Source organism: Mya arenaria, chromosome 15 (genome assembly GCF_026914265.1).
Source record: "Mya arenaria isolate MELC-2E11 chromosome 15, ASM2691426v1".
Lineage (NCBI taxonomy): Eukaryota > Metazoa > Mollusca > Bivalvia > Myida > Myidae > Mya > Mya arenaria.
This window is the reverse complement of record NC_069136.1, coordinates 25,968,647-25,996,103: the sequence shown is the minus strand read 5'-3', so window position 1 is coordinate 25,996,103 and position 27,457 is coordinate 25,968,647. Positions and strand designations below refer to the sequence as shown.

At 35.0% G+C, this 27,457-nt stretch overlaps 1 protein-coding gene across 2 annotated transcripts in view; it reads right to left on the bottom strand.

Moving 5' to 3' along the window:
* Positions 1-203: 203 nt before the first annotated feature.
* The window catches only part of LOC128219717 (lysine-specific demethylase 6A-like), a 68,284-nt gene continuing 41,030 nt past the window's right edge, over positions 204-27,457 (bottom strand). For both annotated transcript variants that reach the window (XM_052927648.1, XM_052927649.1), the window contains 22 exons: positions 26,546-26,580; positions 20,313-20,409; positions 19,004-19,130; positions 18,624-18,722; positions 16,221-16,396; positions 13,785-13,869; positions 13,005-13,197; positions 12,253-12,354; positions 11,703-11,801; positions 10,665-11,319; positions 10,084-10,199; positions 9,636-9,735; positions 8,729-8,844; positions 8,124-8,210; positions 7,393-7,463; positions 6,737-6,939; positions 6,120-6,234; positions 4,848-4,992; positions 4,160-4,344; positions 3,163-3,289; positions 2,512-2,722; positions 204-2,001 (listed from right to left, as the gene is read on the bottom strand). In XM_052927648.1, the coding sequence (XP_052783608.1) occupies positions 2,528-2,722; positions 3,163-3,289; positions 4,160-4,344; positions 4,848-4,992; positions 6,120-6,234; positions 6,737-6,939; positions 7,393-7,463; positions 8,124-8,210; positions 8,729-8,844; positions 9,636-9,735; positions 10,084-10,199; positions 10,665-11,319; positions 11,703-11,801; positions 12,253-12,354; positions 13,005-13,197; positions 13,785-13,869; positions 16,221-16,396; positions 18,624-18,722; positions 19,004-19,130; positions 20,313-20,409; positions 26,546-26,580 (3,128 nt within the window). In that variant the 3' untranslated portion in view covers positions 204-2,001; positions 2,512-2,527. The remainder of the gene's footprint in view (positions 2,002-2,511; positions 2,723-3,162; positions 3,290-4,159; positions 4,345-4,847; positions 4,993-6,119; positions 6,235-6,736; positions 6,940-7,392; positions 7,464-8,123; positions 8,211-8,728; positions 8,845-9,635; positions 9,736-10,083; positions 10,200-10,664; positions 11,320-11,702; positions 11,802-12,252; positions 12,355-13,004; positions 13,198-13,784; positions 13,870-16,220; positions 16,397-18,623; positions 18,723-19,003; positions 19,131-20,312; positions 20,410-26,545; positions 26,581-27,457) is intronic.

The following is a 27,457-nucleotide window of genomic DNA, read 5'->3' as shown; positions in this document are numbered from 1 at the left end:
TCAAATTAAAGAGGAAATTCGAAATGTTACTGTAAAGTTATATTCATACACTCACTGTACAATATAGTATTAGACTTCTGAGTTAACTTTCATAACAAAAAGAAAATACTTTTTTTTCATCATGTGTTGATTCAAAATAGTTGAATATTAATGTTCAAAAATAATAACAAAAATAACAGTGTGAATATGAAATACAAAAACTATGTGTTAATTTTTAATTCATTAATGGGTAAATCATCACATTATCTGACGTCCATTCTTTTTCAAAAGGTCAGACTTAAAAACTTACGGTAAGCGGTCTCACAGTTTGGGATGAAAAAAAAAGAAAAAAGACAAACATTTACAATACTAGAACTAACTTTGTAAGTTAACCGTAGAAAATGAATTCATTATAAAAAATAAATAACATTCAAAACATGTAAAACATTGTTAAGTTTTGTGTTACTTACACGGCACTATACACAATGACTTTCATATTTCACTAACAACTAACAACTATTATAATGAAATGCAACATATAGCCAACAAACACAATTTTATACAACTGCATCATTTGCACATCTATTACCGAGTCCGGAGTTCATCCATGCATTCCTAACATCTAAACAACGAGGGATGATCCAAAAACAGAAATGTACAAGAAGTTGCTTTAATTTTTCAAGGTCTTCCATTTATCAATGATATATTGGTCTTGGTGAATTTTTAAAGGTTTAAAATATTCGAGACAACATTATTGAAATATTCAGTCATAAAAACAATAGAAAAACAGTAATTTTAATACTTCACTAGATTTTTAATTGTGGCTTGATTATTTCACGAAAAATCACAAATATAAAACGCTTGAGAAATTAAAATAATGTACAGTATCATTTGCAAATGAGAAGACCACAAATTTTCAATACAAATTAAAAGTTGATCAACCACCAAGAAATAATCAAATGTGTACTTAAATGTTTATGGAAACACATGTATGACCCATTCAAGTGTAGATGAGGGATGATCCACAAGTTATGGTCAACATGTTTAAGGAAAATGACCCACTGTAGAATATGCCTGTTGAGGGATGATCCACAAATTCTGGTCAACACAATTTAAGATGACCCACTGTAATATATGCTTGGTAAGGGTTGATCCACAAGTTATGGTCAACAGAATTAAGGAAAATGACCCACTGTAGAATATGCCTGTTGAGGGTTGATCCACAAGTTATGGTCAACACAATTAAGGAAAATGACCCACTGTAGAATATGCCGTTTGAGGGTTGATCCACAAGTTATGGTCAACACAATTAAGGAAAATGACCCACTGTAGAATATGCCTGTTGAGGGTTGATCCACAAGTTATGGTCAACACAATTAAGGAAAATGACCCACTGTAGAATATGCCGTTTGAGGGTTGATCCACAAGTTATGGTCAACACAATTAAGGAAAATGACCCACTGTAGAATATGCCTGTTGAGGGTTGATCCACAAGTTATGGTCAACACAATTAAGGAAAATGACCCACTGTAGAATATGCCTGTTGAGGGTTGATCCACAAGTTATGGTCAACACAATTAAGGAAAATGACCCACTGTAGAATATGCCTGTTGAGGGTTGATCCACAAGTTATGGTCAACACAATTAAGGAAAATGACCCACTGTAGAATATGCCTGTTGAGGGTTGATCCACAAGTTATGGTCAACACAATTAAGGAAAATGACCCACTGTAGAATATGCCTGTTGAGGGTTGATCCACAAGTTATGGTCAACACAATTTAGGAAAATGACCCACTGTATATATATATATAACCTGATGAGGGATGATACACAAGTTATGGTCTACACAAAGAAAATGAACAATTGGAAGTAAAATGAGTGATGAGGGGTGATCCATTAGAAATGGTCAACACAATAATCTATTTCACTGTGGGATGACTGAAATGTAGTCAATAAATAAGTAGATGAGGTATGAAGTTAGATGAGTTGATGGCCATTGATTCCCTATCTGGATGACACACCTGAAAGAGAAATAAACATTTTATTTTTTTTGGGTATTTATGAAAAATAAAAAGTTATAATTTGCCAAGCAATGATCAAGTGCAATAAATATTCATTATAGCAACATACAATTGCTATGCTGTTAATCGCAATCCCTTAGCATTTGCTGATAGCCTCACATGTGCTATAGCGAGATTCAGCAGCTTAATCAAGCTGCACTATAAGGCCTTAGTTTTACTCAAAATACTAAATGGTTAAGTGTAAGCGATTAATATATCAAATTTTTTGTTGAAATTTCTATTGAAATTGTCTTCTTTTTTTTTTTCAAGCCCAACAGGATTTGCAATAGTCTGTCCTTTGTTTTATTTGAATATCTTTAAATTGTTTATGAGTCATGGGTACGCATATTGTGTTTGTGCTATGACAACAATGACAACAACGACACCAAGGCTATGAAATATCTAGACTAGTTTTCTTTAAAAAAAACACACAAAAAAAAGATTGAAATTTTATACAGATGTGATATTTACCATAAATGTAACGAGATCAATATCCATGTATTTGACGTGTAGGCATCTGCATTGTAAACACGTCATATACACCGACTAGGTCGTCTAGCCGGTACTGGTTGAGCACGACAAATCCCTCAAGGCGGGGGTGGATTTTCCGCGAGCAGTCTTGACAGTGAACGACAAATTTGCTGTCCTGCTCTTTCACGAATAATATGTTGAACACCTCAACCTGAGGACAGAAAAAACAAATGGTTGGCAAATATATACTTCAAGGTTCAGACCTGACCAGATTTATTAACAGTACTTATTTTGACATTTAACCTCTGAGTGTGACCTTGACCTTTGAAGTACGAACCTCGGTCTTGTGCGTGACACACCGCCTCATCATGGTTATCCTTCATGGCAAGTTTTTTGAAAATCCTTCAAACTACAGCCTGGTCATGGTTCAGTCAAAATAGACTGACGCACGCATGCACATACACATAACCACCATTGTGACAGATATGTCAAATTCACCGCAAGCGAGTTTAACAATTAATCCTATACTTAAGTTAAAACTCACAGATAATACAGTACAACCAAAATGCTCTTTCAAATAATACATTTACATAAAAAATACCTACACTAATACACTATAAGGTTAACTTATACTAAAACTTGTTACCGTACCTCACATACATTACAGTAGTGTGCAGCCTCCCCCTCTACTCTTCCGTGCCACTTAATGTCAATACCCATGGAGCCCACAAAGTCTAGCGTTAACTGTATGTTGCGCAACGAACACACAAGTGTCGACCTGATCAGTAAAACAGAAATAAATTTTAGTATTTTTCAGGAATATAGATTCGAAATAATGATCGTACACATTGATAAGATTGGCCCATACTTCTTAAACAAAGCCTTATAGTACACTCCCTTTACTAATTCAATTAGTTTCTTTTCGCCAATGCTACTAAATAAGGTCCTTTGTTCAGATCTTTGCACAAGTTAACAACATGATTCAATCACTTTGTTAAATTTTCGCCTTGAAATATTTCATGATGAGCTCCCATACTTGAATAAAAACAAGAACAGCTGGAACAGCCATTTCGAATCTTGTTAAAAATACATCAGATCCATTCAACATCCAGAGCTGTAACTATTTTAATGTTAACAATAATAATGTTAAAGTGACACTCTTATTAAAAATCAATGCATACAAATGTATAACAAACATACATTTTGACTGATAAACCTTTACATTCTAACTAAATAGTGCATTTATGGAAAATTTTAATTACTGATAACAAGAGTGTAACTGTGTATTAAATAGAATAAAGTGTAAAATTATTAAATGATTGGTGAATGCTAAAAGATTTACTGCAGTCTACTATAGTATCATAATGTAGAAATATTGTGTTATATGCTCATTTCTTTCATAGTAAACTCGGTATCCTTTATAAGAACCATTGTTTACGACATTTATTCATCCTTTCTGGAATATTAAAACAATATTATTAATTGTGATAAATCGTCTTTGGGAGTAAGAGTGCATCTTTAACAAAATTGTTAACTTTAACAAAGTTCTGAACAAAAGGCCCTTTGTCTCCTCTTTGTTTCAAAAGTGTGCTTGGCAGGAAAACAAAAAGATTATCAACTATATAGAGGAAACCAACTGTCCACTCACTTGACTAACTCAAACAGTTTCTGGTCAGCAATTTTCACATTTTTGGCAATGTTCCAGACAAGATGTAACATAGGCACGATGGACTTGTAGTTCTGTAGCTTGTTGTACTCGTATCGTTCCAAACCTAGCTGAATCTGACGTGTCGTCATCGGACCAACGTTCCACGCAATGTTGTTACACCAGCCCTGAAATTGTAGAAGTTTAAAGTAAATTCACATGGTTAATATAAGTTTTATTCTTTTTTATAAAACTTATGATTAAAAATAGCTTCCCAACTACCTAAGGCAAAAGACTTCTTATATTGGCTGATATTTTCATCTACTAAGACTTGTTTAATTTAGATGTCAAATTGTAGCTCGATTTTCACTTATTTTATGTGCATTTCGTAACTGTACACTCCTACATGGAAAGGAATTAGTACTCCTACATGGAAAGGAATTAGTATATGCAATTACATTGCTTGTTTATCAATCCATTTCAACTTACTATTGTTGTACTCTTCTTTTTTTAAATATGTTTAAACCAAATTTTGTAGCTTTTAAATTACATTTGATTAAAACTATTTCGAAGTAATTTCAAAGTTTTTCACAAATGTTGACTTTTCATCTGCCATAAAACTTGAAATCAAAAACCTGATTATCGTGATTGCTTCATGAATTATAACATCTAGAACCACTCTAATACTTACAATGGCCTGCACCCAGTGTACGCATCCTGGCCCTACCCAGACGAGATCTCCTGGCTTCTGTATAAACCTGTACACGGGAACATTTTCCTCATACAGATCCTCCAGTACAGGCCACCAAGAGCCTGTTAGATAGTCCACACCATTCCTGAAACAAATGAAATGTATGCCTTCTAGCGTTGTGTTCCCAAAACAGTACAGTTAATATTCTATATATATTGATGGCCTCACTTCAAAATGGCGAAGCTGCATTTTTTCTGTTTCGGAATTTTTCCATCACTAAAGTCATAAGGGGGAGACGCATCTAACTGCAAAATGTAGAGTAAATTGTCCATGATAAAATGATGTTGTATCATGTGATCAAAATGGCGAGCAATAATTAAACATCTCAAAGAGAAGTAAAAATGCCAAACCTTCAAAAATTGTAACTACAAAAATTGTAACTTGGCATTTTGTAAAAAAATGTGTGATCAAATTACCAAGATTAAATACTAAAAACGTTGCTACTGAAAACATGGGGTTTTGCAGCTTTGACATTTGGAAGTGAGACCATCCAATTCGGCATAAAAAATGTTGTTGGTCATTAACAAGATAAATGTGGCAAAGACAAATATAGCATGATGTGAATGTACAAATAAGTACAAATAAGTACAAATAAACAATATCTTATTTAGAAAGTCATAATTATGAAAGAAACATTATGACAAAGGCAGTATTTCAACATTCTATATCTTCTATTATTTAGTTAGCAATTTTATTTAGTTTAGACATAATTCTTTTAAACACATGTACATTCTAATGAATAGGGGCAGAAGATAACACCATCCTTAAAGCAGACTTTTTTCAGGTGCCCTTAAGGGTCAGTATTCATACGATATCTGGAGCCAGTTTTTAGCTTATGACTTCTCTAACTTTTAGATGACTCAAAATAATCTTCCTATGTTGTCTGCTTAGTGCAGTGGTAAGCCAATCGCATCTCACCTAGGCAACCCTGGTTCGATTCCCAGACTAGGGTGCATATCAGTTTGGTATGTGGTCAACAAGCCGGACAAGTGGGTTTCCTCCGGGTACTTCCTTTTCCCCCCACAACACAAGACCACACTCTCAATTAAAATCGTGCCAACTATAGTGATTAACATAATGTTGTAATAACTGGTATCACACTAATTGTAAAATAAATAAGTTTAAACTAAACATTCTTCCTAAAATCCCACTAAGAACTTCATTTAAGATGACTTAACAAATGTAATTACAAACTGTTTCAATAGTCCGTACCTTTCGCACATGCTATGTATAACCCCCCAGTATTGTTCCGGCACTGCGAACCACTCAGTGTCTCCTGGGCCAATGTTGATATTCACGGAACAGAAATTGTTATTCTCCTGGTGTCCTGTATGAAGAAAGACAAACAAAATTAAAACATTTATTTATGAATGTAAGTGATGAAAAAGAAATATTAAGTTGTGGGACCTATTTAGTTTTATCTCAATAATTAATAAAAGCTTCACTGTCAAAATTTTTATAATTTTCATAATGAAAGATAACCAGTGAAATCATACCTTGAAATGATGAACAAATAACATCAAGTCTGAGGCCATATTAATTTCTATCTTTCACTGTCAAAAATTTCATAATGGGTGTTAGTCGCTCGGTAATAAACTGCTTTGCACAAGACGACAGAATGTGGGTAGCTTTTTACATAAATTTGAAGATAACCAGTGAATTCATACATGGAAATGATGAACAAATATCATCATTTCTGAGGCCTGAATGATATTCATTATAAAAAGGGTCACTGTCAAAATTTTCATAATGGTAGTTAGACACTAATTAACTGCCTGGCACAAGATGCAGAATCTAGGTAAAAGTAGAAGATAACAAATGAATTATACCTGGAGTTCTTGCCCCTGGAACCTTCATATACAGCTGTACCGTGTTCATGCCCAGTATCGTGTGCCCGACATGGCTTAGAAGGTTACTGCCCGACACGAGCCGACAAAATGCGGGCAGTTTCGCTATCTCTTGTAGCTGTTGATACCATTTCTTCTGGTCGGAGAGATCAACATTTGTGCCGAATTTTATCATCTTCTTTCGTCTAAAAAATCAAAAAGAGATTTAGTAATAGTTTTAAATACAAACAAAAACAAGATGCCACCTCATCATCGTGAACCTTCTTTCTTTGAAAATCCTATAATGCGTGGTCAAGATGCGTGCTATGAGCGAGACCAAGTTTTCACCATGGAGGTTCCATGTATGTCTGTATGAACGTCTGAACTGAAACTTATCCATTTATACAGACAAACACAGAACCTCCATTGTGAAAACTATGTGAAAACTATGTCTCGCTCATCGCACACGGGCTCTACAAAATCAAAAGACCATTTAACTCAAATATTGAAAGTGTTCCAAGATTTAATATTATCTGTGAACGTGGTACTTTTTGCTCAGTTTAACAGATTTTCAAAATTATATCTTAATATCAAACAGACTTTATTGTGTATGACATAAAAATATTTTTAAGGAAATTCTGGCCAGGTTATCAACTTACTTGGATGAAACAGATGAATTTGAGTCGCTGTCAGATTCTTTGAAAATTCCCTTGGCTTTCTCTTGCTCCTCCTGTAAAGGGAGATATAAAAGAACATTATATAAATATTGTTATAAATTAAAATATCAACTTCCTTAAGGAGGACAGTACATCCAGACATTTATTGGCTGCCAATGATGTCCACAGGTAACTGTTCAGGGGGAAACAGTGCAGCGTATAACAGCTGGTGTTGTTGCCCGCTATAAACTACTGTTGTTGTACATAGAAAAAAAATAATTAAAAAACAGGGTACAATAATTAATAATACTCCTTTTTCAATTATGTTTCTTTGCCTTTTCTCAATCATAAAAACACATTTTCACAATATATTACTTTTCCTTTCTAAAACTGAAAGTAATTTGAAGCTTGTAATTTTATTTCTTCAGAGGGCTGTTCCATTTAAAAATATTACCCACAGGGGGAAGGCCCTTTAAAATTATGCCACCCCCCTACAGATGCAAATTTACCCTTTCGAGGTCCAAATTAGCGAAAAAAGACACCCTGTTAGCATTTAAAAAAAATTGCCTTCCCCCTTTGGGTTAAATGTTTCACTGAGAAAAAAATTCTAAAAAATAATTTAATTGTTTCTACAAATTTAAGAGCTTCATACCACATAAGGTAATAGAAATGCTACAGAAATTTCAGTTTTCAGACTGTTTAACATGTCCAATGTATCATGTTATAGTGCATACCCTGAGAGACTCCTGGAAACTGGCCGCCTGGTACTGGGCATACTTGGCAATTGTAGTTCTGTTCCGATTACTCGCGCAGTACCACACCTACAGGAAAATATACACATGTATACTAGTGAAAGTTTTAAAAGAAATGGTACAACTGTTAAGAGTTGTTTCTTAACTTTACACTCCACTTATTAGAGTATGTTTATTTTCTTTTGTGCTTTTTTTGGTGCCATATGTTATCTAAACTTCAGTGTTGTTATTTATAATACCGGTAGTTTTGTTCCAATGTTACTTAATAAAGTAAATTATCCTTCACTCTGCTTAGGGTCAACAAAATTGTATAGCAATGTTATGTTTCTTAAGCAGTTTACAATCAACAGCATTTAAATAGACATTTTCTTATAAAATTTTAGAATAAAAGAAACAGAAAATGTGTCAGATCCGATTTCTTTCAAATTTAATCCCAGAAAATTCTGTTTAATAAAACAAAATGCTCTACATCGTCCCTGGCCATCTTACCATTAAATATAGCAAGGCGATAATTAAGCAATTTTTTTTTTCTTTCCATTAACCTGAAACCCTATTTTTGGTCAAACAGATCCTTTCAAAATTTTTACCTTATTCCCAAACTGGTCCCTGTTTTCGTCCGGAGCCTGCATTTTCTGGGTCCTCACTTCCACTGCATGCTCTGCATTGGCCTCAACCAACGACTTGGTAGAAAACAGGCCAAGGTCTGAAATAAGGAGCAGATTTCTTGAATCGCATGTAAAAAAAATCGCAGCAACATTATCAACAGCAATATTTGCCAGCTACTTAATAGTAGACTTGGTGGTAAAGAGTTTCACTAATTGGTAAAGAGTTTCACCTTTTAAAGAAATAGTTTGTAAAATTTCACAGACTTATCGAACAACAATTTGTGTGAAAGATTGTTTCTAGCAGTAGGACATAAATTAACGATGTAAGTCTGAATTGAATCATAAGTAGTTATTACTCAAATGTAATACTCAACACAGTTGGAAGCAAAATAAAATATATCTGTACCAAGTTTGAGAGCTCTGACTTCCACTCATATAACAACAACAGCCTAACAGTTCTTATAAACAGCAAACTACACTTTAATTTATACTCCAATTTCTTAAGGTCATAAACAAGTTGATCTTATCTCACTACCTTACTTAACTAACTACCTAAGGTCCTTACCAAGTTTTAGAGCGCTGGGCCTCCCTCATATACCAACAACCAACAACAGGCTGTACATTTTTATAGCAAAACTACATTCAAGTCTATAATCCAAATTCCAAAGGTCTTAAACAAGTTGTTCATATTCAACTACATTTATCAAACTTGTCACCAAAGGTCCTTACCAAGTTTGAGAGCACTGGTCATCCCACGTATAAGGGTGACAGACTGTTCTTATTTACAGCAAAACTACACTTAAGTTTATACTCAAACTTCTGAAGGTTTTATACAAGTTATGAGTTATTGTCAGACTACTATTGTTAAACAAATTACCAAGTTTCTTACCAAGTTTGAGAGCACTGGCCATCCCTCGTATAACGACGACAGGCTGAGATTGACAGTACTGTTGTAACTCCGGGGAACTTGCATCCTTTTTTAACTCCAACTGTAAAGATCAGACATGGTTCATATGGATATCTAAAAATGTTTTGCATCTTATTTTGAGAGGGAAGAAAATAACATTATTCTGAAAGTAATGGTTTACAAGTTCAGATCACAGATTATGCCTTGCATTTTTTACACCAATTTTCTAAAGTCCTACAAATCTCAAAAAACAAATTTCATTGCAAGCGTATAATTAGGCCTAAAAAATATTCTTGTTTGGGGTACCTGACCCTTCCTATGAAAAAGGCACGGACTAATATTTTTGGTTATGTTTGATTGTGTGTGTATTTAATATTTGGAATGTCTCTTAATGAACCTTAATGAATCTAAATGCATGAATACCACTTACATATACACTGGGTGTGGGTGGGTTGAGCCTGTCCTTGGGGAGAGGGGGCTGGGGGGGACTGGGGGGTCTTGGTGGGGGGCGGTCACCTAACACGCTCAATGTTAAACCACTTCGACCTGCAACAATAAAGAACAGGCATGATTAGAGGAACTGTTGTGCTTCTGTAAGCAGGATGTTGCGAAATAAATGTATAATAGACTAACAATTAAGCCATGTTATTCACTAAGTGCTGTATACCCATCTTTATATCATAAATGACTTTGCAAGCATTAATCGGTCACATTTTTTTTTATATATTGCTAGTGTAATAACTGAAAATGTGTGCGCTATATAGCAAAGTTTTATGTATTTAGCGCCGTAAATAATTAAACAAGTAATTATGATAAAATCATATTATATAAATAATATCACATTCATGGTCATTTAAAATGAAATTCATTTAACTTGTTATTACTGAAATTGATAACATTTGCCAAGTTTCCTTTTTGTCAATTTTAGAAAAATCATTCAATAACTTCCATATTAAATCACTACTCATGTAATCATTTAATGTATACACATTATTTGACACAGAAACTTACCATGTCCTTTACACACAGTAAGGATCTGTTCCCCGGACATGTGGATGTTCAATTTGGGGAGTGAGCTGTATTTGGATTCCTCGCTATCACATTTCGACACCTCGCTGTCGAATTTCATTAATTTCTCGAGGCTTGGCCCACCAGCTGTGTCCTGAGTAGATGTGGAATGTACACCCGTGCTGCCGACCCCGTGACTAGACTTCACGTCACCCGACGTCAATTTCTCACCTAAAAGCTCTTGCGACTGTATACTACCACTGCTGAACTGTTTTAACAAGTCTTGCGCAAAGTCTGTTATCTCTTTTTCATTCACTGTTCCACTTTCTAATGACTTTGGTAAAGAGCTATCTACATGTAAATCCTGAGACATCGTACTTGATGAGAATGGAATGTTGCCCGATGATGGATGACCCTGACCTTGAAAGCCCGCGGGCAACTGAGGGCCTTTCAGCGGACTCTGGCCCTGGTTGCCATGATGGAAGGGTGAGAATCTATCTAGCGATGGGGGTCGTCCCTGAGAAGCGGGGTCCTGGCCCCTATTTTCGGCACTGGTGCCCAGCGGTGAGAACTGCTGGGGCTGAGATCCAAGAGGGCCCTGGGGACCAAACTGTCCCCCGGGCTGTGAGCTGCTCCCTGATTGTAGCTGGCCCTGACTCTGCATATGGAAAACAGCAAAGTAGATATTGGCTACTTTACGATATTGGCCCTGAGTAATTCATATGGAAAAGCCAGCCTTGAGTATGATTATATATAAAAAAACAATTAAACTAGTGAAGCCACATGGCCCTGACTATGTAATAAGAAAACAATGGTATAATATGTAATAGAAAAGTAAATTCAGACTAGCCATGAGTATGCATATAGAAAATACAGGATTAGATACAAATACAAAAATGGCTTAAAAAAGTACACCAGGCCTCAATTTTGTGATTTATTTTCTAACCAAAGCAGGACAATTAAAACAAATTATGGAATTATTTTGTTGGGAAAAATGATGCCAAACTGCTCATCTTTAAGGTTGAAATGTACAACTCCTACCTGTTGATTGAGTATGTGCATTTTGGCATGTTGTTGTTGTAGATACACCTGGTGCTGAAGATCCTGTAGTAACTGTCGTTGTTGAGGGTCTAGATTTGCCTAAAACATATGATAGGAAAGGGTAATAGAAGTTACCAATTTAAGAGCAACAACTCAAAATATATCTAAAAATACATATCTAATATGTTATCTGTCAATATTTGCTCTCAGCGCACATACATTAACAAGAGCACTGCAGAATGAATGAAAAAGGGAATAACTCATGGGAGTATTGTTTCTGGCAGCATGTGTACCAAGTCTCATTTCAATAACTTGAATGGTTTATGAGTTATGACCAAGTTTTTGTACAACAATGCCTATGACACTAAGGCTATGACAACACATCGACTCTTTTTGTCGTTGAAAAAACAGACAAACTCAAAACTGTACCTGTAGCTCCCTTGCTAGGCGGTTCGTATTTCGAGGCTTGTATTAAGAACAAGTATACATACAAGTTAAATAATGCCAGAGTAAATGTTTAATGTTACTGGCATAATCTGAGGATTATTACCTTGTTTTGTAGCTGATGGAGTATCTGTAATTGATGAGGTAACAGGAGTTGGGGTGTGGCTGGTGTTGCAGGTGGGGATGGACCCTCCATTTCACCTGCAGCCTGCAAATTAAAAGTACATGTACCCCTCATTAAATTCATTATAAAGACCAACTCCTGTTGAAGATATGGTAACCTATTTTTTCAGTTCAACAAGAGGCAAATTCAACAAACATTTCATTCAGTTTTGAGACAGATTCATGTGTTAAGATAGTCATAAAACATCACATGAAGACAGTCATAAGCCCTCATTTGTGTACACTGTTTAATTTTACCAAAATGCTTATGCCAATATTCATTAATTACTAGATTTTCATCCAATTTTTTTAAAATTGGGGTGGGTGGTAACATTTTTTTCTCTTGTTTTCTTAGATGACTATTTCACCATTGAATATGTGTTCATGTTCTTTCTTATTGCATAAGGGACCATAAAAATGTGTTTCTAGACAAACCACAAACACCATTGTAACAATTCCCCTTTATTTACATGTGAATGTTTACATTGACAACGTCTGCTATGAATAAACGCCGTTTCCAGACAGTACTGGACAAATATGCAAATAAAGACCCCAATTCAATATCTTATTGCAGTCAATAAAACTTTAAGGGGCACCAGAAAAAAGAGGGATGAAAATCAGGCAATTAATATATAGTTGCCTAACCATGTTTCGAGGAAATATGTTGAAACTAATATGTACAAGTTGAAAACTTACCCTTTTCCTCTGCATTTTCTTTTTCTTGTCTTCAATTATTGCACTTTGATTTCCAAAAGCCTGTTGGCCTGGTAATGGACTGGTTCCTTCAGATTTCTGCACGGTGTGAGGGGTACCGGACCCCTGCCTGGAGGTTAGCTCGGCAGGAATGGGTAAAGCCCACGCTTCTTCAATACTTGGCAGGGTTCTGGGTCTAAGGACAAGTAGATAAAATATTTCTGATTAAAATAAGCAAAATGGAAATTAAAAAGTTCTGTAAAACAAACGTATAGACCTTATCCAGCACTTTTGTAAACTTTCTAATACAAACTTAAGATCATTTTATCTACTGATAGATGAATGGGCAAATGAAAGTCTTCTTAGTCGTTTTGACTCTAAAAGACACTTTCTAATCTTTCTTGCTACAAATATTGCAGCAGCTGCTTTCCGATCAGAATCTCCCTTTAACTCTTGTGTATCCCAAAGCCTGTATACTGTAGATGCTTCATAATGTTGCAGGACCTCTGACTACCCTCTATGACCACCCCCACCTTCATAAAGCTACACATCCTCATGTATTTACTTGGTCTGTAGATGCTGCATCACCTCCATGTACCCCACTACACCCCAGCTCCCTGCAGCCCCTCCCCTACCCATTATGTACTTTTGTCTGTAGATGCTGCATCACCTTGGAGAGATGCTGCTGCAGAATCTTCCCACTCAGACTCTGGCTAACCACTCCTCATGTACCCCACTACACCCCAGTCTCCTGTACACCTCCCCCAACCCCAGTATACTTACTTGGTCTGTAGATGCTGCATCACCTTGGAGAGATGCTGCTGCAGGAATTTGATCTTCCCACTCAGACTCGGGCTAACCACTCCTCCTGTAAAACAATGGGCGGGATTTACAACTGTAGTCTGCCACATTAAAAACGTGGCCTGTTCAATAAAATTCTTAAGTCAATTTTAGACGTAAATTGATTTACTTTTTTTTGTTACTACTAAAAATCCTTCATTGAAATTAATAGCCCCCAAGATGGCTGATATTTTTAACTCTCCAGAAATACACTAACTCATAGTTTATTCTTTGTAATTCAATCTTTTCCCAGACTTCATTTCCTCTGAATACTGAATTCTACCAAAACACATGAATAGCAAATTTGCAGTTATTACTTCCCTTTGACTGAAAAATTTCGTTAATACTTAAACAAGTTTGTATTAACTTTGACCTAAAGAAACACACTAGGAAAAACATGCTGAAGTCTTACATGAGATACACAAAATTATTACAAAAAGAACCCTGAAGAAGGCGCTTGGCGCCGAAACATTGGTTTATAATTAAAAGTAAGGTATACGTGTTATTGTTTGTGTTACTCAATTAACAAAATTATTACAAAATACAATCATATTGATATGACAAACAAGAGATGTTAGTGAAACATTTATGCCCCCTTGGGAGCCAAATTGTTAGTAGGATTTGGACACTTAAATAAAATATGGACAATCAGAAAACCTTTTTTCAGCTTACAGTCACACTGACCTTGACCTTTGACCCACTGACCTCAAAATCAATAGGGTTCATCTGCTGGTCATGACCAATAAGCCTACCTAGTATGAGGTCCCTGGGTCAAAGCGTTCTCAAGTTATTGATCGGAAACCGTTTTTCATGTTAAGGTCACACTGACCTTGACCTTTGACCCACTGACCTCAAAATCAATTGGGTTCATCTGCTGGTCATGACCAATACACCTACCAAGTATGAGGTTCCTGGGTCAAAGCGTTCTCAAGTTATTGATCGGAAACCGTTTTTCATGTAAAGGTCACACTGACCTTGACCTTTGACCCACTGACCTCAAAATCAATAGGGTTCATCTGCTGGTGATGACCAATACACATACCAAGTATGAGGTCCCTCGGTCAAAGCGTTCTCAAGTTATTGATCGGAAACCATTTGGTATTCCGACCGACCGACAGACAGACCGACCGACATGTGCAAAACAATATACCCCACTTTTTTCAAAAGGGGGCATAAAAAGAACCATCCAAAAGTGGACTTAAATCATACATGTTTACCATTGTCATCGCAGTATCACAGAGTTGATGACATCCACAACATCAACAGAACTTATTGTTAAAGCCATAAAGGATAATTGTTTGTTTCAGTGTAAGCTCGTAATATATTTCACCGAGTGAGCACCAAAAACAGTATGTATTTTTGGTGTCCACAAGGTGAAAAATACTGTGCGATTACACTGAAACATTTCTTTTTATTGACTACAGCAAAAAAGGATTTCAAATGATATGAAATTTGAGTTTTTCAAAGAATTGCGGCAATTTCAGAAATGACGTCGTTAAAATTTGTCCCAGCCCCGTGCCCACTGATGTTTGATTTGGAACTGATAGCGAGCTAAAATTCCAAAACAGAAAAAAAACTATGCTTGCAACACTGGCTGCAATTGCTTATAAAGGTTCGTAATAGACCGATCATAATAGAACAGAAATCCCTATTCTGAAAGTTTAGTTTTAGGGATTCATGTCAAAAGTAGCGTTCAGACTTAAGAGGATAAGATCACTATTGAAATTGTTTTCAAAGCCATGGATATCCATTTTAAGCAATTAAGGTACTTTTTTAAATGTTTAGTTCAAGCACAAATCAAGCTTAACAAATCTATGATCGTCTGAGATGCTCTCAATCCTAATTTTAGGATAAATCCTTAATTTGATCATCCAAGGTTTTTACCCTCAATAAGACCTTGAAGTTGAAAGACAAATTATCAGATCTGCTTTGGAACATAGGTGATAATCAAGACATTAAAGCATCCATACGTCAAACCACTTTGTTGTCAACAAACATGACTGTAGAAACAGTGCCAGATTTAGTTTTGACGTTGGTTGTGAAAAACTTGCGATAAAGGATTGAATGTAAAACTGGTAAATGTACAAAAAAAGACATCCGTAAGCAAAATGTTGGTGCAGGTTTCATTACAGTTCTTTCAAAGATAAAAGTAAATGCCCAAACCATTCACTGATTTCTAAAGCATGCAAGCAAGGGAGTCATGCTTAGCATTCTTGCTGGCATTAATATAGCATTTAAGGGCGTCCGTTTGGTGTAAATATAGCGTACCTTTAGCTGTCATGCTGGCGTAAATATAGTGCGTAAGGGAGTCATACTTAGCATTCTTGCTGGAGTTAATATAGCATGTAAGGGCGTCTGTTGGGTGTAAACATAGCATACCTTTAGCCGTCTTGCTGGCGTTAATATAGCATGTAAGGGCGTCCTTGGGCTGACTGCAGGTCTCGTAGAGGAGGCCCAGGTCGGTCCAAGCGGCGGAGTGAGACTTGTCCAACTGTACGGCACAGATGTAGGCCTGCAACGCGTCCATAGGCTGGTTCTGCTGCTGGTACAGAACCCTGTCAACAAAGATAACAGAAATCAATTAAAAGATTCACAAATTGTTTTAATACTTTGGTTTTGATGAAAGTGTTTTGATGGTGATTATTTGGATGGAGGTGATTAAGATAATTGTGATTTGATGATGGTGGCTTTAGTAATGGTGGGTTAAGTAATGGTGGCTTTGATGATGGTGGTGATTATGATGGTGGCTTTGATGATGGTTGCTTAAGTTATGGTGGCTTTGATGATGGTGGCTTTGATGATGTTGGTTTTGATGATGTTGGCTTTGATGATGATGTTGATGATGTTGATGATGATGATGATGATGATGATGATGATGATGATGATGATGATGATGATGATGATGATGACGACGATTGACGACAATGACACCGATGATGACTATGATAATGGTTTTGGTGATTATGGTTTTCATGAAGGAACAAAAAGCATCCTTTTAAGGTGCATGCATGGTGCTAATATATGAAACAACCAGAAAGGATTTTATTATATACCTTTTCTTGTATCCAATCTTAATGTTACTCATAGCTCTGTCAAATATTTCTGAACAAACTTTGTCAAACATTCTAGTATATCCAATACTATTCCCTATGAATGAAATTCCTTCATCTCAATGAATTTAATATAATGAGCAACAGTTCAAATCCTGGAGTATTGAATACTATAAACCTCAAGACTAACATAGCCACAATAAGTCACGAACTATTCTGAGAAAAGAACTACATAATTGTTTATAAAAGAACTACATAATTGTTTATAACATTTACGCAAAATGACAAAAGAAAACCAATACTATTGCATTTCCAAAGATAGGTAAAAGAAACCTCAAATGCCTCCGCATCGCTTATAGTCCTCATAAGGAAGAAAATCTGACCGATACATTAATGATTACTGAATAAGAGAATGACACAGTTTCCGTACATTGCACAAGAACAAACATAGAGATTACATCTTCATCCCAATCAATACCCCTGATTTGGGAAACTAGGGCAGATATAAAGAGACTCCCAGACGATTTCTGCAGGTCTGGTGAATTTGTAACAATGAATGCCAATAACAGAGAGTTGATAGATGCCCCAAATTTTCACTGGCTGGAAAACATTGCCTAATGTAGCGAACACAGAATTGCCTTTGTAGACACGCGATTATCCCAGACAATGGCTTCAAATGTAACAATGCTGGCGGGACTTGTTCTTCATTCTTTAAAGCATGAATAAACGTTTAACTAATAAATTTTATAGACTATGTGAATTTAAAATTTGTATAGTCTTGTTTTGTCGTTTTAAACAGATAATCAAATGAAAAGAACTAAGTATGAGGGGTTTTTTTTGGTTTTCTTTCTGCATCAAATGAAAATCTGCAAGATGTGTGATGCAAAAAAATCACTCAAAGCAATGCGAATTATCATTGATTTTCTGGTTAAATTGCATGTTCCTTATTTTTTTGAAAATTAAACCCAGCTTAAAATAATATCATGCCCTTGAAAATAATATAGCTATTAACTGTAAGGTTCATTTGAATAAGTGATGCAAAACTGATTTAACGCTTTTGATACCAGACATATAATAGCTACAAAACCACAGGCCCATCTTCAGACTAGGTTCATTATAAATACGACTATAATTTTACAGATACTAAATAATTATTATGCAATTAAAGTCTTAAATTACTAGTACACTAATAAAATGAAAATAAATTCTTTCATTTTTGAATATAAATGCACACAACCATCTGTCAATGTTTCCTTCATGAAATGTTGTACATATATGGACAACTCGTGCAGACAGGCACGAAATAGGTTTCTGAATACAGCAGACACTGTTACGCTACACAGCAACTATAAATAAACACCAATACAGCAGAAGGGAATCATGGGAGAAATAGACCAGCCTACTCAATTTCAAACAAGCGTGGGCTGTAATGTCTAAAAAGGAGATGCGGAAGGAAAAAGGTATATGAAGGTATCAGAAATAGCGGCACTTCGGGATTGTCTATAAAAGAATATTCCATCAATCAATGAGGCAAATACTCTAGGCAGATGTCACAGGTTTCTAAAAGGGACTCGACACAAAATGACACAACTGTATGAAAAAAACAAAATTTTCCAAAACTTGCATATAATTGATATCGTTGTATACAACGCATTGATTCTTACTACATAAAGGAAAGGTTAACCTAAGAAATATGACATCATTCTGCTTCCCTGCAGCAGGTAAACCTTACCCTATGGAGCACCAAGTGTCTGCGCTGGCCTCGGACTTGTCGATGGAGTTTCGGTACGAGACAAAGGCATCATGCACTTTCCCGAGGCTTGAGTAACACCTGACAATGGAAAACAATAGTTTTGAGTTCGAAATCAAAGCAGCATAAATTTGTGGAATAATTTCTGATGTCGAGAAGTTTACCTGCATTCGAATCACAGCCAAGGTTGCAGAAGGCAATAACTTCATATGATTTCATTTTCTCACTCTGGTCTTTCTATGCTCATTACAGATTTATTAAAACAATGATGTCTTTTATTTACCACTAAGATCTGTTTTGAAACAGGCCCAAGTTTCTTCATAAAATTTCCCTATTATATTTGGTTGTAACCGCACACCCACCTGCCAAGGAGGTACCAGGTTTGTCCGTTGGATTTGTCGTACTTGAGGGACTCTTTCAAATGGTGAATGGCGAGCTCTTCGCGTGCAGACTTCTCCCCAAGGATATCAACTGTGTGGAACAGCCAGCCTGAAGAAGGTAAAAGAGAAGTTAAAGTATGGCTGATACAATGATACTGGGACTTGTTCTACATCCAGAACAACCAGCCTGAAGAAGAAAAGGGAGGGGTTAAAGTATGGCTGATACAATGATACTGGGACTTGTTCTACATCCAGAACAACCAGCCAGAAGAAGAAAAGGGAGGGGTTAAAGTATGGCTGATACAATGATACTGGGACTTGTTCTACATCCAGAACAACCAGCCAGAAGAAGAAAAGGGAGGGGTTAAAGTATGGCTGATACAATGATACTGGGACTTGTTCTACATCCAGAACAACCAGCCAGAAGAAGAAAAGGGAGGGGTTAAAGTATGGCTGATACAATGATACTGGGACTTGTTCTACATCCAGAACAACCAGCCTGAAGAAGAAAAGGGAGGGGTTAAAGTATGGCTGATACAATGATACTGGGACTTGTTCTACATCCAGAACAACCAGTCTGAAGAAGAAAAGGGAGGGGTTAAAGTATGGCTGATACAATGATACGGGGACTTGTTATACATCTGGAACATCTAGCCTGTAGCAGAAAGAGAGGAGTTAAAGAATGGCTGACACAATGATATGGGGACTTGTCCTACATCTGGAACAACCAGCCTATAGAATTAAAAGGGGAGATAAGGTATGGCTGATACAAAGATACTGGGAACATATTCTACTTGAGCTACACCTTAAGATGGTGTTAAAGCAAGCTCATCCCCTACAGGTTTCTTAATAACCTTAACCTTTTACCTACTGACCCCAAAATCAATAAGGGTCATGTACTATCCATGACCAATGTGCATACTAAGTTTTAAGACACTATACCAAATTGTTTAAAAAATATTGATTGATAATATTTCTAATAAACGTCATCAGGACCTTGACCTTCGAACACAAAATCAGTAGGGCCATCTACTGGTAAGACCAATTTCCATACCAAATTTGAAGACACTGCATTAAGTTGTTCAAAAGTTATTGATTGGATATGAAAAATGGGAAGACGCTGCCAAACAAAGAAATCCCTATGTGACTGCCATGTTTCTCAGACAACAAAAATATTGCTTGGTTATAATGCTAATAAATGCAAGACCAAATTAAAAAAAGTTTCCAATCTTAAACCTTGGTACGAAAGAGGATGTGTCATTAAGAATTATTTATGTAGGTCATATCGTACCAAGTTGTTTGTTGGCGGTGGCCCTGTATGTATCCTCTATACAGTCCTCGGAGCTGATGAACTGTTCATACGCTTCCTTCGCCTGCTTGTACTGGCCCTGAAACATACAAATACAAGGGACTTTAGACAACTGACATAATCAAATCAGGTCTTAATACTTCAATCTTAAGTTCCTTATAACAGTATCAAGCTCAGCACAATATTTTTGTCACGGCATAATTTATGCAACATTGACACAAAGGGATTTTTGACAAAATTCAAATTCTGTTGTCGCTATCCTGACACTGAAGAATGGTAATATGTCAGAACCACTTGAGTCGGAGTTGCACAAATCATTAAATATCCTTGGAAAAAGTCTGGCCAACTCTAGCTATTCACTGGGTGGAGGTCGATCTCAAAAGGGCGTGTCAGAATCACACCTAGCTGTCAGGAATCAGGTTTAACCCCAAATCATACATCCACATAAAGGTTTAACCCCAAATCATACATCCACATAAAGGTTTAACCCCAAATCATACATCCACATAAAGGTTTAACCCCAAATCATACATCCACATAAAGGTTTAACCCCAAATCATACATCCACATAAAGGTTTAACCCCAAATCATACATCCACATAAAGGTTTAACCCCAAATCATACATCCACATATAGGTTTAACCCCAAATCATACATCCACATATAGGTTTAACCCCAAATCATACATCCACATATAGGTTTAACCCCAAATCATACACCCACATAAAGGTTTAACCCCAAAGCATACACCCACATAAAGGTTTAACCCCAAATCATACATCCACATATAGGTTTAACCCCAAATCATACATCCACATATAGGTTTAACCCCAAATCATACATCCACATAAAGGTTTAACCCCAAATCATACATCCACATATAGGTTTAACCCCAAATCATACATCCACATATAGGTTTAACCCCAAATCATACATCCACATAAAGGTTTAACTCCAACATCATTCATCCACCTTTAAATCAATATATCATAAGTTTAACCCCAAATCATTCAATCCACCTTTAAATAACTATCTTAAGTTTAATGCCAAAATCAGACATCTACCCTTTAAATAAATGTCTCCAATTTAACCCCAAATCAGTTATCCACCCTTAAATAAATGTCTGAAGTTTTAACCCCAAATCAGCTATCCACCCTTAAATCAATGTCTTAAGTTTAACCCCAAATCATTCATCCACCCTTAAATCAATGTCTTAAGTTTAACCCCAATTCAGACATCCACCCTTTAAACCAATATCTTCAGCTCCTTTGTCTTTTTACCATGTTCATCTACTTAACAGACTCCTTGCATAGCCAAGTATCTTATTCAAACCACAGCATGATGTCGTCAATTCCGAACAAAGACATCCAACACATGTTGCTCTTGACTCATATCTGAGCAGATTAGGCGTAAAAAATATATATGTTTCCACTTATCCGACAGACACTATAATTTTTCCTCCAAACTCTACACTTTTTTAAGAGTGGATTTTTTTTTGTAATTTCCAGAAAATGTGCTTTTTTTGAGTGAACAATTTTAAATTTGACCATTTTATGTTTAAAAAAATCTACAATAGTGATATATCCTGATATAGGTTTGGAGGACAGAATCCCCGTTCTCTAAATAGAAAAAAAAAAAGTTATGCGAACTTACCTACAGTTATTTTTTTGAGATATTATTGGAAACAAAGAGTTCTCTTTTTTGGCCTTAAAGTTGTGTCATACACTCAGTTTTCTGTTTAGTCAATAACATTCACATTTTATTGAAACTAGTTTTATTTTCTGTGAATATTCACATATCAATGTAAATAACACATGTTACAAAGAACTTCTTAAAATATCCATAAAGTTATATTTTCAACAAGCATATATTGTTTATAACATATTTTATAATATTGTAACTTAAAGTATTATCTTACATCAGTTATAAATATCCATAAATTAATCAATTCAATAACACATGTTTTAACTTTTTTTTAAACTTCAAACAATTTATTTTTCCATCAAGTGATTCTTATGGTAAATACAACTTTTCTTATGTTTTGGGTACCTGAGTATTACAATCAATTTATCTGAATGTTACCATTGATTTTTTCATCCCTTTTTTTTCATAATGACTTATGGAGGAATGTCTTTTTTCTGTATAAATCCCATTATTAGGGTCACTGGTTAAATATCAAAGGTTCACAGCATTTGTACCAGTCATGAGTAAAGAGCAAAATGAGTCATGTAGCTCTTTGTGTGCTTATTTATTTTTTTAAAGGGACTTGATCCAAAAAAAATATGTTTACAATGATTTAATTAAACTTTGTTGAAATTGAGTTATATATAGTTTACACACTTTTAAGGTTAATTACTAATCAGCCACCAACATAGATTCATTCAATATGACGTGATTTGATATGGCGAAAATAGTTTAAATTTAAAAAGCTTACTAACACTTTAAGACAAAATAGTGCATTTTTGCCATATTAAAACAACAACAACATTCTTTTCCTTTTCATTCAAATTTGATTTTTCGATTATATTTTTTTCATTAAAACTGTCTCCAGATTTCACATGATTTTTTTTTTTTCAATTTCCAAGCTTATAATATGTGAAGGAATCGCTTTAAAAAAAACAGTTTTGACTTAAAATTGTTCCCATAGAGTTGAAGATTTAAGGGTTTGGACAGCCCTTAATTTATGGAATAAAAATAGATTTTTTACCCAAAAGGAATTTCTTAAGATATAAGCTTATAATCACAAAATCATACATCAAGTTTTCTGAAGCACAAAATCTGATTAACTTTTAATTTCATTTAACTAACCATTGCCAAAAATGTTGCATTTAAGTTTAAAAAATTGTTTAACAACAATTGAGATAAAAATTATCACAACATTAAATTAATCACTCTCGTTGACACAATTTTACATGGGAGTGCGATTTTACATGGGAGTGCGATTTTACATGGGAGTGCGATTTTACATGGGAGTGCGATTTTACATGGGAGTGCGATTTTACATGGGTTTTACATGGGAGTGCGATTTTACATGGGAGTGGGATTTTACATGGGAGTGCGATTTTACATGGGAGTGCTGGCTTGTGATGTAGGGGGAAACCAGGGTAACTGGAGGAAACCCACTTGTCCAGTGAGGTGACCACAAACAGTTTTCCACACAATTGAGATCTGTTCTATTTATCTTAAATGACTGAATTGAAGACTTGGCCCCAATTTCTCGAAACTTCTTAAGTCCCTTATAACAGGATTAAGCTAAGCTCACTATTTTTGTTTTTCTATAATTTTTATAATATAAACTTCGTAAAGAGTTTGTATACTTAAGATAGGAATTATCTTTATGATTATCACAATAAACCATTTTTCAATCATCAGAATTCAATTTAAGTATATATTATGACTATTTGAAATAAGCTCCTTAAGCCTGTTTAGCTTAAGGGCATGGATACTTGGAAATCAGCTGATTCTGAGACAAAAACTTGAAAAAATGTCAACACTGTCATTTTGTGATTGTGCACCTTTAAAATAAAGGTTTTCAGGTACCATTTATCCCCACCATTTGTTTATATACTGTATGCATAGCATTATCATTACAAGAAAGATTAAGAGAAAGATTTCTGTCCAGATGTAAAGCCAGAAAAAGTTCCTCCTTTATTACTCAACTAAAATTATGATGAGATGTTGCAAACAAACATATGCCACATAAAAACCCCGACTAGGGATTGTCACATCCATGATAATAATTTCTGGGTCAATGGTTATCAACCATATAACATACTTCTGGCTCCAAACTGAATCATTATGGTAAAAACTCCCATGTGGTTTTTATTCAATGGTTTGGAAAATATGGGGCAAGCTTATGTATATCTTTGTAATACTTAATGAATGAGATCTTGTAGTAAAGTATATAGTGGATTTTAAGTGGTTGACATTTAATGAATTACCACATAATTCCTCCAAAGACTTAAATATCAAAACAATTACTTACGTTTCAGTGTTTCTTATTTACAGAAAATGGGGCCCGAAATTAGACCCAATTCACAATCCCAAAAACTGTACTTTTTGACAAAAACTGGACTCAAATACCAAAAGATTTCAAAATCGAACTATGCCAAAAAAACTCATGTGAAAAAACAAACACTGTATATTCTTGGTCTTGATCTGTCTCTTTATATGCCAACGATAAAAACACACCCATAGTCGCCTAAACTTTCTACCTGTTTATACGCCCAAGTTTGAAAGTTTAAAAAACATATACATGTTATAAACCAAACCCTATGAATGCTTGGCCTAAAATGTCTACCTGCTTATAGTCGTTTGAAGTATCAAAAGAACATACAACCAACCACTATACATGCTTTGCCTAACCATCTATCTGCTTATACGCCCGCCCGCCCACGTATGAGTGACACACTTGAACAGTTCATGAGTATGATATCTAGCACGTACTCCTTATGATCATGACTTTGCACAACTTTCTAGCAAGTCTGGGATATCGATATTCAGGTATCGGGAATATTGATCAAGGGTTTTAAACTGCTCATACCCATTGCTTTTAATTCAAAATTTCACTTTTTTTTTAAATTTTTTAAAATGAATGGCTGTCTGACAGATGAATTATGATAAATTACAAAACCCTACATTTAAGGTAAGCCATGCATCATTAATACATAAAACTGCTACTGGTAAAGTTTTATTTTAAAACAAAAAACGATGTTCGAATAATTTTCTATGTTTTCACCGAGATAATTTTTTATATAGAAATTATGTTACTAAAGGAACAGATGAATAAAAATGCTATATAATCATAGCAATTTTTTGTTACATTACCTCCCTTTAATGTACCATCATTATGGTAGTATCATTATGGTGTTTTTCAAAAATGTAATCCATGCAAAAATAAAATAATGGTTAAACATAGTTATAATCTATATGTTAATACCTAAAATGCACTAACACTTCTTTGCATCCTTATGATAGATGGCTTACCTTAAAAAAGAACAACACTTTTTAGTAAGACACAAATTAAATATTTTTTAAATAATTCAAATTGGTAAAATACTTCAGACAATCATTATCACTATAAGGCAATTGTATCACAAGTGAAAATGTGTTTGCATTTTACTTTGTTTTTATTTTAAGAAATATGAGATTTCTTCCCCCTAAAAGTACATTTCTGTGATGTTTGTTTACCATTTTCGAATGGAATTTATCAATACTTTAAACTGGTGAAGCCCCATCAAAAAGAAAAAAAAGCACACAATGACTTGTAAACAAACATTTTTCTTTGTTCTAATCAATATTAATCATTCAGAATGAAGGCGAAAAAAACATTATTTTTTGCAATAACACATTAAAACGCATCTTTATTACAAACAGCAGATATTATTACTGCAGTTATCGAGTGCAAAACAATTTCTTCAGATATTAAACTAATCAAAATAGAAGTACATCGAGTAATTAAATTCTGAACATAGTTCTAGTTAAGTAACATGATAAAATATTCCACAAAAAATAAGAGCATTTCTATTTTATTGCTTTATTTTGAATGTTTCCGGTAAAAAAAATGACATTAAAAATGGCTGTGCCAATGATGTTTTTTGTAAAGATTGCGTACCAAGTTTTACTCTGCATGCAATGCCCGAAACAACATAAAACAAGAGAATCGCAAGCTGATGTTAATGACAGTCTTATTTTTTTAAATGAAATGGGCATAACTCAAGCCAAAGTTATGCACCTTGGTACACATGTTCGCATTGTCATCAGTAACAATTGTGTGCAAAGTTTCATGTGAATGTTTTCAAATGTTTTTGAGTAATGACCATGGTTCTAGTTTCTTCACATTGGTATGGAAGATGACGTCATCAAAGCTATTGCAATACCTCAATATATTCCTTCTACAACATGCAAACTAACAAGAGTGCTGTGGAGTGAAAAGCCAACACCTGTCTGCTTCTGTTTTTTCAGTCAAGCAACGTGCAAAACTTAAATCATGAAGCCAGTGCAATGGGCTGTGCAATACATGTGCATATTGCCTTCAGGGAAATGTTTTTATTTGAATCTTTTGAAAGTTGTTTTTAGTCAAGGCCAAGCTGGAAGTTTTAGCAAAAACACAGCAGATGACAACAGCAGCAAAGGCTCTGACAAACGCTTTTCCTTCGAAAATGATTTTTTTTACTTTGTGGTGTTTACGATGAAATCAAGCGGTTCATATTTACCTGAACTTCGTACAGGTGGGCTATGTGCAGCTTAACTGGAAATAAACGATAAACAGGGATTAAAATTCACACAACAATGGCAATAAATGCAAGCTACAAACTGTTACCACTTCTCATTACTTCCAATAATGTTTGCATCGCCAGCTGCACCCCACTCGCTGTGTCGTAAATTGGCTTAAGTTTGTGACGTGATCTTTTTCAATGTTTTCATACGTTGATTATTTCTTGGGAGTTTATTTTTTACGATGCTAAGAAGATCTGAATCCAGTTGTATACAAAGAAGTTTTTACTATTTATTTTAAGCACAGTTTTAAATCTGGAACATGACTGAAATCAAGAAATTTCAGGAAAACAAAATTTGTGCAAAAATAGAACAATCTACGGCAATTTCGAACGTAACAAAGAAAAGGGTAGCTTACAAACCGAGAAAGGGAACATCTTAAAAAAAATTCCACAAGTGCACTTTCACCAAACAAAGAAATCTTAAACTATCATGTAAGTGCACTTTAACCAAACAAAGCAATAAACAGGCAACATCAACGCTACATAATGTTGTTGTTGATTTCTTTGTTATTTATATTTTATTCCCCGATTTGAGTGCAGATGTTATCCAGTCGAGTAGTCTCGATAAAACCACTTTGATTTGCCATGAAAAGCTCAATAACAATAGTTTGCTTTAACCACACTTTACTTTCGACTCCCACAAATATCAGAGCCAGTACGCATAAAACATCCTAATTTCCTAACTAAAGTCATTTTCCTAAGATCATTTCATAACTTAAGTCATTTTCCTAAGTTGATTTCCTAACTTAATTCATTTTCCTAAGTTCATTTCCTAACTTTATTCATTTATTCAAACTGGTATAACCATTTTGATTTCGTGTCTACAATCTATAAACCATAAATAAACTA